The 18,550-nt window shown below is 46.5% G+C and overlaps 1 protein-coding gene across 9 annotated transcripts in view; it reads left to right on the plus strand.

The window, feature by feature from the left end:
* CACNA1B (calcium voltage-gated channel subunit alpha1 B) overlaps positions 1-18,550 on the plus strand; it is a 521,426-nt gene that overhangs the window by 349,939 nt on the left and 152,937 nt on the right. For all 9 annotated transcript variants that reach the window (XM_075060705.1, XM_032765199.2, XM_075060699.1 and 6 more), the window contains 2 exons: positions 4,671-4,788; positions 14,556-14,623. In XM_075060705.1, the coding sequence (XP_074916806.1) occupies positions 4,671-4,788; positions 14,556-14,623 (186 nt within the window). The remainder of the gene's footprint in view (positions 1-4,670; positions 4,789-14,555; positions 14,624-18,550) is intronic.

An 18,550-nucleotide genomic window follows, 5' to 3' on the forward strand; every position in this document is an offset into this window, starting at 1 on the left:
TGAGTGTAAAATGGCAACACAAGATAAACTCGGTGAAATTTTGAAGCCAGCTTCTGCTACCCTGTTCATTCTGATGAAGTAATTTGCTATCATGTTTCCCCCCACCCCACACACAACCATTCAGAATGCCGTAAGAAGGGCTTCCCAAACTCAGCGTTAGACCTTGCCTCTGCCTCAGTTTCCCTACTCTCATACAAGCCAGTGGGCCAACTCACTGGCCAGTGCATCTATGGTTACATCTATACTTGGAGCCGGGGACACGATTTCCAGCTGGCATCGACGTATCCCAAGTGTTGGTGTAGCTGATGACACTCCCACCAGTGTCAGTTTTTCAGTCCCTTTTTCCCAGCAAAGCATTTATTGCTCAGACACAAATATAGATCAACATTAGTCGAAACAGGTAAACTACCTCCTGTCCCTGCCCCGGCCCCTCCTAAGGCCTCAGAGAGCTTCTGCTGCAGCCCACAGAGCAGGTATCCCCGGCCAGGTCTTTCACCTCACTGCCACAGCAAGCCCTCCCTTCCTGATCCTTTCCTTGATTTCCAGTCTGCTGTAGGAGCCACTCTAGTCCCTTCAGCTCTCCCTCTGAACTCAGCCTGCTGTTTGAATACCAGCAGGAGTGTTTGAGTCACAGTCTTCTACCATGTGACCCGGGGCATTGTAGCAAATTGCTGCATCTCTGTACTCCAGCAGTTGGCTCAGCGAGAAATGTTTACAACAACCATAGACACATAGGCTGTTTATAAACCAGAAACCCCTCAGTTAGCTGTCCATGCAGCACTACTTGAGGGTTACCACTTAAATAATTACACGTTGCTAGCTGGTAAGAGGTAGGCCATTGACGGGTGCCTGAGGGGACGTGGAATGTTGGAGACAGGATGCTATTGAACTTTGGATGTTTTGTTCAGTTACTCAGCTCTCTTAGTACTGACTTCAGTGATCTTCTGCTTTTGGCCACTCTAGCTGTCTTTTTTTCTGAGTTGCATTGCATGTGTGTCTGAAGCTGGGTTTAAATTCATTCAGGTCCCGGTTCAGAAAGCATCCCCATTCAGGACAGCACCTTAAATATGCACTTCAGTGCCTTCCTGAATTGGAACCCCAATCTTTGGCATCACTAATATGCACTAGTCAGTTCAGTATCATTATGGAGCAGATTTTAAAAGCTATTCTTATTCTATCATCTGATGACTGTTCAGCCAAACCTTTGCATTCACTACTGAGCAGTGCCAGACAAACTAATCACCACAGACAATCCGGTATATTTTGCCCATTGATCTTTCTGCAAAAGTTCCATAAAACAAACTTTGACATTTGCAACTTTTTTCCATATTTCAAATGACCAGGCAAATAGTGTGAGCTGCTCACAGATCATTTCCAACAGCTCTTGACGTGAGTATTCACTAGTTGTGATTTGCTATGCAATCTGTGATTGGCTTCCTAAGTCACATGATATTTCTGCTTCCTGTCTGGATGACTTGAAAAGCCACAAATAGCTTTCCAGAGGGGTTGCCAACCCTCCAGGATTGTTCTGGAGCCTCCAATTGTCACGTGATGAAACTCCAGGAATAACAAAACTGGCAACCCTGCTTTTTCCAGTTGACCCCTAAAAACTTCCATCCTGATTTTTCATGCATATGCCCGTTTCCCCAGCTCCTCTTTCCCTGAACATTCTTGTGAACCAAATTCACTCACATGAATGGTCCTGGAAAGCAAAATGAAAGCAAATGCAAATTCATGGGAATTATTTGATCAAGTGTTTGTGAATCCTGTTTTTCAGAACTCATTCAGCACTAGTGCTGAGAGACCAATGGCCAGAGTCAGATACTCAAGTTATTCTGGTGTAACTCCAGAGTAAATCCATTGACTGGAGTTACTTCAGATTTACTCTGGTGTAACTGAGACCAGAATCTCTGTCCCTAAGTGGTCATTAGGATATACACACTGCACTATATTTGCTAATCTGCCATAAGAAACATCATTGTATCTCGGCTAGAGCCTTTCCCAAGGTAAGCAGCTGGTGGGCAGTCTGAAATCTGAAATTCTTTCTAGTATATCATGCACACGTGGGTCTTGATTGCTAACAATACATCATATTTTATTTTCTTACTAGCTACAGACCATTCAAACTTTCTGTTAGTGGGCTGGAGTAATGAATTCCAAAAAAACATTTCCTAATGCACTAAGAAGTGCTATCATTAAAATCCCCCATATTTGGCAATCAGAACGCTGGATGCACAAATTTCAGAGTGCTGAAAACACAAAGAAAGTTGTTGAAAAATGGGGAGGGCAGAGGCTCGGAAGAGTGAAAGTTTTGATGTGGAATGAGCACCTAGGAGCTGTGATGCTTTTCAAAGGCTGAGACAAATTCATTAATCGTTGTTTGTTTAGATATTATTCGTGTACTATGTATTGTTATTGTGTCAGCATCCAAAGTCCTTGATCAGGATCCGGGTCCCATTGTGTTGTGCCCTGTACAAGTACATAGCAAGTCACAATCCCTCTCCTATGAAGCCAAGGTTCCTCCTCCTTCTAATTATGTTCTCCATTTAGATTCTATGTTCAGTTTTGTGCTTCTCTGGCCTGGTGGTTGCTGTCTGCAATGTTTGGCTGTCTGTGGCACCTTGTAGTCAAAGACGGCAGGGAGCAGCAGGTGCCGACCAGACCCCTTTGTAACCCACACGCCTTCTGGCGTGGTGCTCTGTCCTATCTAGTGGCAGAGAGAGAGAAAAAACGAGTCTGCTCTACAGCCTTAGCTAACAGCCAGTTGGCTTTTAGCTCATGTGGTAGAGGCTCATGCACTAAGCGCCAGAGATCCCCAGTTTGATTCCGCCCATTGGCGGACCAGGGTTGGACAGTGTTGCACCTGCTATTTCCGACAAACCAAGATGGTGGGGCTACCAAGTGTCCAGCGTATCCTGTGACACTCATATCTGCCTCAGCCCCATCGCACCTGCCTGCAGCCCTGTAGGATCTGGTAGGGAGGCAACAGGGTTTCCCCAGCTTTCTCTCCTCCAGGTCACTAGGGCTGCTTTGAGGGTAAATTGTATCTTAGCTGCCTCTTTCCCTCCACTCTCACTGCTCCCTGGCTAGAGCCAAGCTGCATGGAGCAGCCAGGAGGAGGAAGCAGCTGTGGCTGGTAGCCTGGTGCAATGCTTCTGGCAAGGGAGAAGGGTGGGTAGAAGAGGGGACAGATGGAGAATGGGGCAGGTGAGTAGGAAGCAGGTTCCGCGGTTGCTCCTCGAGGCTGCTGAGTGGTGCTTACTGAGCAAAAATCCAGATGGCCTCTCTGCCCACCCCTCTTGCTGCTCAGCTGGTTGTCACTCTGCCAGGGCAAAGCATGGAGCTGAGGTGAAAGAAATGGCTGGTTGAAAAAGAAGGTGAGAGATTCACTGCTGGGCTCTGCCTCGCTTCCATTTCTAGCACACTCACTTCCTCCAGCTGCACCCTGGTACCTCCTCAGCATCCTTCTAGCTACTCCAACACATGCCAGCTAGCTCCCCTAAGCTCCTCCACCTGTCCCTCAGCACCCACCAGATATCACTCAGAAACCCCGCACTTGTCCCATGGCACACTGCCCAGGTATCCCCTCCCTAGTACACCCAACTTCAAACCTCTTCCAGTTACCCCAGACACAACCCACAGCCAGGGTACCTCCTGCATCAGGAGACATCTGCTTCTATCTGCCTTTGCCCCATAGGCAGCTGGTAGTGTTCCCCCCTGCCAGAGACAGGCTCTTCTCCTGCCCCCATGTGGAGTGAAGTCAGTGACTCTCTCCCATCCATGGGAAACATCATAGATGAAGCTGTGGAAATCTTGGCCCCTACGCATGACTGATTAATAGAAGGAAACCGAAGATTCCACTGGGCTGGCCTGACAAGGGCGTATGGGAGTAGGGCTGCTACCGCTTCTGCATGCTGGCAGTCTTCGCTCTGTGTCCAGCCGTCAACCTCACAGTGCCGGTGCTGCCAGGCAGCAGAAAACAGGCAGCCCCAGAGTCCGCTGAGGGAAGAAGTTTTGAAGCAGGAATAGGACTAAGGAGCAGCTATTAAGGGCTGCTACTGGCCTCCTACTGCCAGTGGTCCCAAGTACTCCTCAGCCCTCATGGCAGACCACAGATGTCTCCGGTTACAGGGCCCTCTCATGGGTTGTTGAGTTCAAGGGCCTCCTCCCAGCCCAAGCTTTGGATCTGTGGGTCCATAAATCCTGCCTCGCACCATCCCCAGCTGGCTGGAAGGAATTTTATAGAGTCTGGTGGTTAATACCTATTTTCGCTGCTGTACCTCCCAATAATCACTGTACTACTTTGGTTTTATCTAAACCAAAATAGTTTAAACAATGTATGTTGAGTAATGTAATTGACTGGATTTCTCAGAAGGACTCTCTCCCTATCCTCTTAAGGGAGGCAGAAAAAATGCAAGCGACTGCCAGTTTTAGGTAGATGTGTAAGCGGCGGCGTAGCCATGTTGGTAGACAGGGTTGCAGTTGATCTTCAGAAAGAGCTTCTAGAAATTCTTATGGGCAAAAGAAGGCTAAATAACTGAAGGTATTGGACGGGTTTCTGGCACACCCCTTTGCAGTGGCCTTCTTATCAGATGATGCTTATATAAATGATGCTTAAACACTCCAATCCTTTGCTCATCTTCCTCTCTCTCTCATATTTAACTACCCAGATACTGACTGGCGAAGACTGGAATGCAGTGATGTATCATGGGATAGTATCACAAGGTGGTGTCCACTCAGGAATGTTCTCTTCCATTTACTTCATCGTCCTGACTCTGTTTGGTAACTGTATCCTTGCACTTCAGTATGAATTGTCCATGGTATGACATGCTGTCTCTCACTGGCAAATCAGCATTCAGGATGCTCCAGCCTCCTGAAGTGCTAGAAGGCCATGCAGTGTCGTGGTTGAAACCCAAGTCTGGGAGGCAGGATACTTCAGTGCTATTCTGACTCTGCCGCTGGCTTACTGGGTGACCTTATGTAAGTCACTTAGGGCTTCCCTCTGCACAGACCTGCTCCAAACACTAAATTGGTTTTAATTCATACCTTTTGGTATTTCACAGCAGTCTGTGTGTGGACACTTACTTCAAATTAAGAAAGTCCCATACTGAATGAATTTAGGCCAGGGAGAAAATAATTTAAGATAAATCCAAATAGAACCTTTTAGCGAGAAGTGTCTCCGCACACATACTTGCACTGAAATGAAATCCAATGTAGGCGAGGTCCACACTACAGCCTAGGCTGGCAAAACTGATGTCACTCAGGGGTGTGACTATTCCACCCTCTGGGTGACAGAAGTGACACTGGCATAAGCACTCGTGTGCTCAGCGCTATGCCGACGGGAGAGCTTCTTGTGCCAACATAGCTTATGCCAGTCCGTAAATCAGTAGGAGTTTTGCCTGAGTAAGGACTGCAGGATCAGGATTCAATAAAATGCACCATCATGCATGCCACAGCCTGTTGCTCTAACACACTGAGTCTTTTAATTATTCAGTGTAAAATTATATGATCATGTATGAATTGATTAGTAGACATTGATGCCTGCTACTTTTAGCAAATTCTAATCTCAAGAATACTCCAGAAAATATTTATTAGATACCAAGTCACCACACTCATACCATATTGATTAGATTTCTCTTTAGACCTTGTAATTTTGGTACCACTGTTATATGCTGTGATAAAGTAATTGCATACTTAGTAATGAATTATGGAGGTGAAAAATTCTTTACTAAAAGCAAGTTAAAAGTGTACTTTTCAGCCCTAATTCAACAAACAACACATCTAGCTTAAACATATTGTACTATTCGGTGCATAGAGCGTGTTCACCACACATGCTGCAGCGGTGAAAGTGTACCGGGACAGCTGCAGCGCTGTATGTATACACACGGCCTTAGTTATTTGGTGAACGTTTGAGTGTAAACTACTCCTGATCTCACTGTCTCTCAGTTTGTTTCTCCACCTGTAAAATAGGGATAATAATGTTCACCTTTGTGAAACGCTTCAGGGTCTTTGGATGAAAGGTCCTATAGCAGGGCAGAAGAGCCTTAACAGCCCCCTCCTACCTGAGAGAGCCTCTTTAGGCTTAGCAGCCTTTGCACCAGGTCAAAAAAGATGTTTGTTTGGGAATTTGTATTAAAGGGAGGGTGGCAGGAGAGAATAGCTGTATTGAAACAGTCCATGTAGAATCATTTTGGGGGAGAGGTGAGAAAACAAGGTAAGTGCACATTTACAGCAGCATACAAGCCTTTCATTTTGCACGTTTCTCCGTATTCAGCGTGAGGCAATATGATAGGGAAAGGAAGATTAAATGGCACCTGAGTTGTACTTGTCACATTAGATGCTGTCTTCGGAATTACCCAGCTCTAATTCAGCCTGTCAGTGAGCAGCAGTATCTACTACTTGGAGACAGGCTCGGTCTTTGCACGAGGGTCTCCATCTCAGGCAGTGCAGAGACCATGCTGGAAATAAGAAGATTCTGAAATTGGGAGGGGGCGGGGGAAGAGGGAAGAGCTCTGGATCCTTAGGGCTTGGCATTTGAAAATGAGATGAAAATATTATCACATTGAGAGAGCGACTGGGAGAAACAGGCTGGCTTTTAACCGTAAAGAGACTGAGATCTAATGCTTTTTTAAAGTATACGGATTCCATTCTTATCCTTCCTCCCCCCGCCGCCCCTTGGTAGTTCTCTGCTCCTATACACTGATGTCACTCCACAGAATTCATTAGTTTCACCAGCATAAAACTTGTGTAATGGAGTGGCAAATCAGAGCCAGAGCGTAGTTTTCAAAGAGTACTGTTCAATTTGAGAGCCACCAAGGGACAGATTCTCTTCCCTGCACCAGCCCCTTTTAGGCTAATCTGCTAGTGAAAAGGGGGAGGAACTCCCCCTGCAAAGGAGCTGTGTGAGATGGTTCGCAGCGCAGGTATGCCGAAGGCAGGCAAGGGAGTGGACAGAGCGGTGTGTGCTCTGGGTAGTCCATAGACCGCTCTACAAAGCTGCTGGAGGTTAGAGCAGTCCCCGAGGCTCGCCTAACATGCATCTGGAGCCACTCCAGTACCTGGAGCAGTCCAGAATTAGGGAAGTACAAAAGCCATAGAGACTTTCTCCAGACTGTCCCAAAGATGTTGTCCTGACCTGCTTAGGAAGAGCCCTGCCCTTTATGAAATGCTGTGAGGGACTGTCACAGGGTGGGACCTCCTGCTGGTCATCTAGGGAATTAGCATGTCCAGCTCCAGAGTGCCCTCTGCAGGCCAGTGTCCTGCTTGCCGCTGGACCCGAGTCCCTCCTGGACCCTGGTGCCCCTTTCAGGCCAAGGTGCAGCCCCCTGGCAGTACCCTCACAGATCTGTGTCTCCCCTCCCCAGGGAACCTCCAGCCCCCTATCCCCACCTTGCCTCAGTCTTGGGCTACTGCCAGTCACTATCTAATCTCCGCTCACTGGGGCGGACTGAAGTATAATTGCCACTCATCAGTGAGGAGGGTTTGGACCTGCTGCCTTTGTCTACCCTTGGGCTGCCCTCATGCAACCCCAGTGCCCTTCCTGGCCTTTTATCAAAGGCCTGCAACTTGGAGGTTTGCCAGGCTGGAACTCCCCAGCTCCTCTAGCCTTCCCCCAGCCCTGCTCCACTCTCTGTACCCTGCTCAGCTTCCAGGCAGCCAGATCCTTCTCTCTATGGCCAGAGAGAGACTGCCAGCTCCTGGCTCACTAGCCTTTTATAGGGCCAGCTGTGGCCTTATTGGGGCGTGGCTCAGCTGTGGCTGCTTCCCCAATCACAGCGCCTTTAGCTTGCAGCCCCAGCCCTCTCCCAGGGCTGGCTTTAACCCCTTCTGAGCCGGAGCGGGTCACCACCCCACTACAGGGACATACAGCAAGGGAGAAGGAGAGAGGGTTTCCCATTGGTTGATACACTGTTTCCTATCCTGGTTTTATTTTCATTTCCATGCTACTCGCCTACCAGGGCCAACATCATGTTCCTTGTATGCTCCAGCTATCCAACCTTCCTCTTTGTTAGGGATGCAAGGAGAGCCTCTTCTCTGTGTGTTTCCACCCACACTCCTCTTGATGTGTGTCTGAAACTTGCGTAGATCCTCACACCTACCTGCCGTACTCTGCCAAGAACAGATGCCATAAAGAGACACTTTGAAATCTCTTGTACTGTCACTTCTTTATCGATTTCATTGAATCCATGAAATTTTTTTTTCGAGGCAGAGAGCAGACTAGACGGTAAAGGGTTAGATTAAAATAGTCATTATCTCCAATTCTGGAACATGATTAGCAGCTCAACTAGATTTATGGGCTGAGCATCCCCAACCATGAGAATTTTACACATAAAAGGGACCTCATGCTGTAGAACTAACCACTTTGAAGTTCCATTTTAACTGGCAGACAGTTCCAGCTGAAAATTACACTTGAGGAAAACATTTTTAAAGACATTTTAATACCCTGGCTCTTTCGTTGTTTTAGAGACATAAGATGGGGGAGGGATAGCTCAGTGGTTTGCACATTGGCCTGCTAAATCCAGAGTTGTGAGTTCAATTCTTGAGGGGACCATTTAGGGGTCTGAGGCAAAATCAGTACTTGGTCCTGCTAGTGAAGGCAGGGGGTTGGACTCAATAACCTTTCAGGGTCTGTTCCAGTTCTGTGAGATAGGTATATCTCCATTCATTATTATAATACCTTTTATTGAACCAACTTCTTTTGCTGAAAGAGACAAAGCTTTTGAGCTACTCAGAGCTTTTCTTCAGGTCGCTTTCATTATTTGCTCATTTTCATTATTGCCCATTTCAGTGCTCAGTAATGTGCCTCTGGGATTCTCACTCAGCTCATTCAGGAGAGAGCCACCAAAACTTTGCTTCTCATGTCTGTTGCCCGCAGCCTGAACTAAGTGCCACACACCCTGTAATGCAAATAGAAGAATCCTCGGGGCACTATGTACATATATAGAATAAGATATGTCGAGAGTGATTCATTAATTCTCTGTGAATCCTGTGGGTGAAAATGAGTTCACCGCTGTGGAATTTTTGCATAAATGAACTACACAGGAGGAGAAGAAAGCCAACTGAAAAGTGATTATGACATTAAGGAACTCACTATAACAGGGCCAATTCATCCCAACGAAGTTCCTGGACCAGGTTCGAATGTGAGATACCGTACACTGTTGCAAATCTGGAAGAAGACTTCAGTGGAGGTTCTCTAGTTTTAAACCAGCGTAAGTGACATCAGAGTATGGCTTATTTTGTCTCTGTAGAAATAGGTCTTCCTAAGCATTTCAGACCAGTATAATTTGATAGAGTAAATTTGGGATTACTCTGCTCCCTAACCATGTAACTTTATTTCCAATTAACATTCATGAGAATCTAACAGATTAGGAAGAACAGATGTGGGGGATTTTTTTGTTCTGTTTTTAAAGTGTCTCTTTCCCTTGATCACTCGGGGAATAGCAGAGGTAAGCCCACTGGTACTCCTGCTGATATTTCAAAAAGGATTTCAGTGAGGTCGCTGCCACCTCTATCTTTCATTGAAATAAATACATTTTTAATGCTCGTGGCATGCAGGGGGCATTCTTTTCATATATCAGAGAAAAGTGAACCATAACTTTCAAATGGCTTATGTTGTGTCAGGTACAACATAATCAGAAATGTCTGAACATGAAATATAAATGGAATCTGCCAAAAACCAACCAACCAACTCTCCCTAATATTTTTTCTAGATGTTAAACTGTTGGCGGCACAAGTAGGTATAACCTGAAGTAATAGAATGGCATAAAGAAAGGAGAAATATTGGTAGGATACAATATATCTATTATCCTTTAGGGAACAATCATGCAACGGCCAGATAGTGGATTAGATATGACAGATAATGTCTCTTCTATTTCTAATCCATCAGTTAAAGGGACACTGTTAATTACTTTTTGAACGATAATTTTACTATTTTGTTCCCGCCTCTGTCATTTGCAATACCCTCTTAGAAGCTTGAAAAGAACGCTTCTTTCCCAACCTGGATTGTTCAGTAGGCACACACTAGTTTACCACGACCCTTTCCCATGGTCATTTTCACTGGAGTTGAAATGTACATGGCTCTTCTCATTTTTCTTACTTGCATCACTGATGTCAGATCAGCTCTGGGAACAGGTTCTCTTCGCTAACGTGTGCTCCAGCTGGGAGGCTGTGCAGTAGCAAAGCAAAAGAAGACACTGTGGTTCCTCTTTAAGGAGCGGCTTTATTTTCAGGTTCTCAGCGCCAGCCTTTGATGAATTACTACTTAGGAGAAGGAGCTTGGAAAGAAATGGACCAAATTCTGCTCTGATTAGAGAGCCTGTTTTAGCAATTGAAGGTGGGCTTCCAAAGCAATGTATTGCTGATACCCCGCCTGCTGCATACATTATTTCCTGCCCACTATGGTCTGTGATCACATCACTCTGCACAGAGCCAGCTTAAGAATTGTGGGGAGAGTCAATGAGATGATTCTTCAGGAGACTTAACTGTTTCATTTTAAATGTGGTCAGTGGGTGTATCCCCAGCTCCTGCTTCAATAGTGCAGCCAAGTTGTTTGTATCAGTTTATGTTGTCGAGGCTCTTTGCGAGGAAAAGGGCTAGAAACTTGCTTAAAAACCAAAACCAAAAAGCCCCCCAAACCTTGAGATTCTCGTTTATATTCTATTTCTAGTTCCACAAAATCCTGTTGCTGGCTCTGTCTCAGTACGTTTAATGGGAATGGCACTGTTGGGATGGAGAAAAGAATCTGACCTGATATAAGGTAAGGCCTTGTCTATATTCAGTGTTGCTTTGTACACAAGTGCAACTTTGAATATAATCAAGACCTAGAAGGAGTGTCCTAAATGAAACTTCAAGGCCAAATCTATCCCTCAAAAGCAGCCTGTGATGGCCCTCTCTTCGTAACTATGGAGTGAAGGCAATGCTGAACAAAAGCTGCTGAAGTTAGCTAACCAGCGGATTGTGTCCAGGAAGATACAATCTGAGCAAAATGCTGAAGTTTTGTGCAGTGCTTGGTACAACCAGGGTGCTGCCAAGGTCTTCTTGTGACTTGCATGGTCCCAAAGTTCCCATTTTACCAGACGGTATCAGTTTGAAGGTGGCTCCAAACAGCGCACCCCATTAAAAGATATATTGGCGGCGGTTAACAACGTTACGGGAGGCTTTTCCTGCCTGTGTGTATGCAGGGGATAGGAGCTGGAAGCCAGCTCTGTGACTGCCATTTAACCCCATTGGGTTTCTGACTTGGTTGCTCGGAGGCATTTTGAAAGCATCGGAAGCACCTGAGAGGAAGAAGTCCAGATAGCTGTGTCACTTGGAATGGCAGCAGTGACCTCTGACAGCAGTAATGCAGCCGTCACAGCTGCCACTCCATTTTGTTAAATTAGAACCTCATATTCCAATCAGCATGTAAACAGGAATTGGGAAATTAGTATCTTTTCCATCAAAAGTTAATGGAACTCAAATGTCTGTCAGAAACGCAATCATTAAGGAGACAGCATGGTGGGTGGGGAATGATTGTTTCAGAGGGTTGGGTTTTTTTTGCTGACTTGGCTCAGCAGGAAGGATATTCTCTCTCCCATTGCCCCTATCTGCCCTGCCTGCAAACAAGAAGGAACCATTTCCAGCTTTTCTCAGAACCAGGGAAATCATCTCTACAGACTCCGCCATCTGAGATGACAGCCCGGTAGACAGACTCGTGATAACAGGCCTTGCGCTGATGTGCTGAAAACAGGGGTGTTGATGTTGCTGCTCAGGCTCTCAAACCTTTGGGTTTGGGAGGGCTTGAGAGCCTGGATTGCAGTGCTCACACAGCTATTGTTAGCACGCCAGTGCGAGCCCCACTGATACAAGTCTGTAAACCCGGGCAGGGATGCTCACTCCCAGCTGCAGGGTAGACATACCCATGGAAGCTGACAGACCTAGTGACCTTTCTCTGGCTTTGTAGCTCACTGATTGACTAAACACAACCCCTGTTGCTTAGTGTCACCGTGCACGGAGTTAATGTGGCTATAAGAAGGTGCTTGTAGGGCCAGGAGGCCTAGGGGTTGGTGTGCCTGAGCTCTGGCCCCTTCTTTCCCTAATGGAGGTGCTTCAGGATTTTAGGCAGTGGGGTAGAGGGACCCAGGCCCTCCCTCTCCAGTGGGTCCCAGACCAGGGACCTGTGTGAGTCGACCCCCTAAACAGGGGACCCTTGCAGCAAGGAGTCTAAATCACATGCTCTGGACTACTCCTACCACTGTCCCTTCACTAGGGTGGCTTGTGTCCCAGTACCCCTTTGTGAATCTTGGGCAATGCCCTGCCATGGACCCAGGCTCCTTCAAGTGGGGCAGTCATAAGATTGGTGAGGCTGAACCCTACAATGGTTCTGTGCATCAGTCACCCAGTTACCTCAGGTGCTGGAAGCTCCTAGTCTCCCTTGGCCAGGGAGACAGTACTTACTCCCGGATGGCTGCCTCAGCTGGTAGGCTAGTGACCCTTCTTCTGAGGTAGGGAGGCAAGTATCTCTTGCCTCTTTGCCAGTCAGCCCTAAACTGAGCCAGGCTCTCTCCTTTCCTCCCCCCTCCAGACCTGGCATTGATTGCAAGTATAATGGGGCAGGACGAGGTGAGCTCAAAGACTCTCTTTACCTCTGCTATGCTGAGGGGCCGTTTCTCTGCTTCATCACAGTGGCCCCTCAGCATAACTGAGAAAAGACTCAGGCACTGAGTTAAGCAGCCTGCTCTGAGCTAGCTGAGTGCTGCTGGAGCTCAGGGTGCTCTGAGCACATCCTTGATGTGCCCATAAGCTAAGGGGTCTGGGAATTTATGCCACCACAGATCCCCTGGACACTGGGGGGGGGGGTGTGTGTGGGCAGTTGCCCTCCTAGGAGAACTGCCTGAGAAGTGCAAAGCACCCACATAGTTAAATGAGTACTTAGCCCAGTGTTTCCCTAAATCCTGTCTTAGGCTATGTCTGCACTACGCGGTAAGTCGACCTACGCTACTCAACGTAACATCGCTGGAGTCAACGTACCTTAGGTCAAGTTACTGCAGGGACTACACTGTGGGGGGGTCAATGGGAGAAAATCTCCCATCAACTTACCGTACTCGTCTCGGGGATAGAGTACTGGGGTCGCCTGGAGAGCGATCTGCAGTCGATTTGGCGGGTCTTTACTAGACTGTATCAGTTTACTAGACCCACCAAATTGACCGCTGGTGGATTGATCTCAGAAAGTCGAATCCTGCCATAGTGTAGACCTGCCCTTAGATTTAGCTGCCATGGAAAGGTCTGCTTAACTATACTACACACCCTTCCTCCTTGCCATACTCCCCTTTATCTCCTTCGCTCTTTTCTATCTCATTCCTTTCTCCTATAAATCATTTGTTCCCCATAGTAGTGCCTTGTCCGTCTTTCCCAGCTCACAGACCACACCAGCAAACACGGCCTAGTAGTTAATTACATTCTGTCTGCCTAAAATTCCTTCAGGCATTTCAGCTGGCTCTAGTATATTTTCAATTCCTGCCTTAAGTTCTTGTGCAACAATTACGGTGTCAAAGAACTACATTGTTTTGCTCTGGTGGATGAAGCAACCCCTATACACACACATAGGCACTTATAGTAGTAAATGACTTTCGGATTCTTTAGAGGAAGTACGTGCAAGATCATCTTCATTATCATGTTAGGATCCCATTCAGCAGATCCATCACTACTTCAGACAGCCATCACAGGACATCTAGAGCTGAACATCTTGTTGTAATATATCAAGTATTTTCACAACAGCATGGCATTCTTTCTGAGATGGATTTGTGGACTTGTTTTTGTTTGTTTGCTGTATATGCCCTGCCTTATGTGTATGTACTATTTTATTTGTAATTGATCTTTTGCTTTATTGCAAACTAATACCAAAAATGGTCACAATAAAAAAAATACGAAGGAGTAAGGAGGAGCTGAAATCATAAGTAAAAATGAAGTGGTCCTCCTAATAATAAATGAAAGAAAAAGAACAGAGAGGGCCTATAGTAGTTCCCAATGATAAAGGAAGCAATAATCTCATTGCCATATTGACTTCATTGTGATAAGTTGTATTTTCCTCTAGCTAGTATGTCACATTGCAGTGAGACAAATTTAACTTGAGAAGATATTTTCCTTTTTAAGGGTGACCACTGTATAATAGAGATGGAAGAATTGTCTCAGAGCAAACTGTTTGTCAGCCATTGGTTGATATTTAAGTAAGGGGGGAATGAAGAAAGCCAAAAAGTAGGTGCATGTATTTGAGTCAGCATGGTGGAGTGGAGAAACTGGAGGGGAAGAATGGATGAAACTGTCAGATCTCCTACACTGTGGAATAGTCTCTCAATGCATGTGATGAAGTTGGGTAATTTGTAACTGGAGAATATTCAGTAGAGTGCAATCCTATGTTGGCAGGAGGGAACTAGATTTTTCCTTTTCCCATGTCTGTAATACTCTGTTGGTTGCAGGCAGTGGTGGTGGTGGTGGTCGTGGTGGTGGTGGGGAATATAAATGGAAGATTATTTAACCCATCACTGTGTGAAGATATTTCCTTAGCTGCTGCCTAAAAGACACACTCCTGAATGTCTTCTTGGCTATTGCTGTCGACAATCTTGCGAATGCACAAGAGCTAACCAAGGTATGTATGAAACATATGGCTTTTCAGCCAATACAATACTTGTTCCAGAGGGACTGTAGTATTTGAGCTCCATTCTGCAAATGTGACTAATGAATTCTTATTGCATTCTCCCCCTAGGATCATAAAATTCTGTATACGCCACTAGTGGTGGATCTACATGAACTATCCTGCTCCAGCCAACCTCTGGTGTCCTTAAGATTTTTTTTACAAGTGTCATGCTCCTGTGGCACCTTTCTTTATCCATTTCCATTGCTGCAGCCCTTATTTAGGGAGTTGATTTTGAAACATACATTACTTTTTGCTTAGTAATGAAGACCTGTGCATGTGCATCTTTGTACCTCTGAGCTCTCCTTATTCTTTAGATTCCCTATTATTGTGATGATGATTATTATTAATCATAATAATAGCACTGTTTTGTTTTATTATAGAATGGGTAGTGAGCACTTTTCCTTGCTATCACACAAAAGTGAAGAAGGACCTCTGACTATTAGCTAGTTTCAGGGGCAGCGGTGAACCAATTGAAGGTTTTTAGTTGACTCAATAGCATATTTTGAAGCTCTCGCCTGGGGAAATTCAATGATTCATGTCCTATTGCCTAGTGTGGTGTTTCATGCTAATACGTCTTACCTTGCCGAATTTCCGTACAAATCCGAGAATTAAAATCCTCCAGTCAGGTCTGTGGAAAGTCACTTGCAAAAGGCCTTTACAGAGTTTCAGTCATGATATTAAAACCTGCCTTCCCCTTGGCAGAGACAAGAGAAATTCGACACACAGGCCAGAGCATTGACAGAATGCCAGGACCTGGCAAGAGCTTAAAACAAAGCTGAGGTAGCTTTACTTCGTTTTACATTGGAAAATCCCTTATGGGAAAATATATATACACCAGGATTGTGCTGGAAAGGTCCAAAATGCTACAGCTTACCATAGCGTTACTGTACCGCTTTGGATCATTACTGCAGAATCCTTCTTTGGTCTCTATGGTTTTGTTTACACATATCTAACTCGTTCTCATTGGCAAATAAAATTAACACAAGGCTGGTTGTAATGCTGCTCCCCCTGCTACAATGGTGTGTGTCCTGCTAATTAACGAGGAGAAATGTGTTTGTCCAGCAACTAGCAGAACGGGATCCTAGGCGCTAAGATAATACAATAATAAATAATAAAATCCCTTTGGGCAGTTATATTTCACAGACTTTTATGGGTTATTCCATCTATAGTAAAATGATCACTAATCCTTGTGCTTGTTGCACCAACTAGTGAGAGAGCTTTCCTTCGTAGAGCTGTGACAATACTTGCCAGGCAGTGGCATGCCGTGAAATTTTCAGCCAGGCATGCAGTTGTATTGGCACGCAAGGTGGCATCCTCCATGCGTTGTGACCTTGCACATACAGTACACGTGAGGTCATGCTCTGCAAAATGGCATCCTCCACACAAGTTCAGGGCCAGACAGAATTATCTTGCAGGCACAGCCAGACTGAGGCATTCAATGCGTGCCTTGCAGACGCAGATGGCACGTCACTGTTGCCAGTAGTTCAGAGATACCATACATCCTTAACAGTTCTTGCGGTGGGAAGCCAGACTAAAAGAAGGTCCCCTATCCCATCCCAATTCCTGCCACTCAGATCCAAACACAGTTAACTATACCATGGTACAGGGCTGTTTTAGGGTTGAACTTTTCTTCTACAGTTCTCCCTCACTGCTAGGCAGCTGCATTGCTGCCTTCAGTCTGCAGCTCTGAATGGAGCTTTGTTTCCTGAAAGCGGATGTCTGATGTATAGCACAAGAAAGAGATAATAGGCATCAGATGCATAATAAATGTTCCTCTGTGAGATCATGTTTCTGCATCTCTTTTCTGTTACGATTCATTTGAGTCCTGAGTTTTGGGAATGGGTCTTAGTTTTACTGGGGAAGATTTTCCCTTACAGGAACTCAACTGTTTCTGTGCATTATAAAATCCAGAAATTCTTATATTAGAGATTTATGATCATAGGTGCATATAAACCCTCCCATAAAGATTTGTGGGAGTCACTTGCATGCAAGGATAAAAGACTAGGCCCCTTAGAGTTCTTGTCTAATAAAGTTCATCTCTTCCTTTCTAGTCCTTTTAACTTTCCCCTTTTGCATATTTCAGAAGCTGACTCTGTTGGTTAGAAAACTGTCTTTGTTAGAGTTTATAGAGTGCAATTAAATATTGACAGAATCAAAAAGCATTGCCAAATCACCGAGCTTCTTTTGAAACTCTCTTTCACTTCATGGATCCAAAAATCACTAGGGTTTTCAAAAGAGAAGGAAAAAGATAAAAGTAATTCAATTATGCGGCCTACCTAGAGAATGAGAGATTAATTGCCAAGTAAATATGATCATGCAAAATCCAAAATGGCCTGGAGATATAATTAAATTACTCAGGAGTCAGTTGACCCCCAGAGACTTTCTTGGACAATTACATTTTAAAACTCATCAAGATCAGTGTTGCGTACAGTGTCCAAATACCATAAGTAACCTGAAAATGACTGTTTGGGGAGGACAAAATAACCCTCCCCACTTCCGTTTAGGTCTGCATCTGTTCAGCCAGCGCTACCGCTACTAGATATGAAAAAGGACATGGTTTATCACGTGACTTGAACTTATTCTGTAGCATTAACCAGTGGATTGTCACTGACAGTGGAAACCAGCAGAGTCATGGATGCTGCATTTCAATGCAGTTTAGTAAGCGGAAACCTGATTAGAAAACTGACCAGTACTGTAAAGCAACTCCCTAAGAGTACAAACTCCTCAAGTATTCCCCCTTCTGCTTTGAACAAGAGTGTGTGCTGCCCATGGGTGGCAGGTATCAAAGGCAGGGGAAGGCTCAGCCTACCCAATCTGCCTGCGTGGCCCCACCCACCCTCTCTCCAGGGCCCCTCCAGCTTCCCACCTTGGGCCCGCAGCTCTTCTTTCCCATATGGCCAAGTCCTGGGTCAGTGGCACCAGAACCATGGGGGGAGGAAGGGAGGGGACCATAGCTCTCCCACTTCCCCCTTCCCCTCTTCTTCCACCTGAGCCCCACCATCCCACTCCCTGGCCAGGCCAGTGTGGAGTCCTGCTGGGGAGCAGTCGGCAGACCCTCCACCTGCCCGGGGTGTGCGGGGGCTGAGAGCAGCCCCCAGCTGCCCAGTGCAGGAGGAGGGTCTCCGGCTCTATGCTGGCTGCCCACAGCTGCCCGCGTGGCTCTCCCCAACCCGGCTCCATCCAGAAGTGGGGCCTCGAAGCTGCAGCCGGCTACAGCAAGAGCCGCACGGGCAACTGTAAGGAGCCATGGAATCACGGACCCTCCACTTGCACCTGGCAGGCAGGGACACAGGCCGGAGGCTGCTAGGGCCCCCCGCACTGCGGGCAGGTAGAGGGTGCCCCATGGCTCCCCACAGCTGCCCGTCCGGTTCTTATCATGGCCGGGCTGCGGCTCCGAGGCCCCCTGCAACTGCAGCCAGAGCTGGGTCGGGGAGAGCTGCACAGGCAGCTGTGGGGAGCCTGGGTCCCTTCACCTGCCCTGGACGGGGGGCCTGGGACACGGGCAAGGGGCTGCCTTCACCTTCACCTTGAGCAGTTATTTTTAGTAAAAGTCACAGACAGGTCACTAAAAATTAATAAAAAGTCATGGAAGCCCCATGACCTGTTCCTGATATTTACTAAAAATAACTCTGCAGAATGGGGAGGGACTCGGGAGAGAGTCCAGCCCCTACCACTGCTGCGGCTCTGGGGTCTCCCAGTCATCCACAGCAGCTCAGAGATCTAGGGTCCCTCCACCGCCCATGGTGGTTGAGAGCTCTGGGGTCCCTGCTGGCTGACAGCTCCAGCCCTACTGGCCCCAGAGCTGAAGTCGAAAATGTCACTGAGGGCTCTGGTACTCACGGATTCTGAAAGCTGGGAATGGGTGACAGGGTGGATCAC

This window comes from Chelonoidis abingdonii, chromosome 24 (assembly GCF_003597395.2).
Source record: "Chelonoidis abingdonii isolate Lonesome George chromosome 24, CheloAbing_2.0, whole genome shotgun sequence".
NCBI lineage: Eukaryota > Metazoa > Chordata > Testudines > Testudinidae > Chelonoidis > Chelonoidis abingdonii.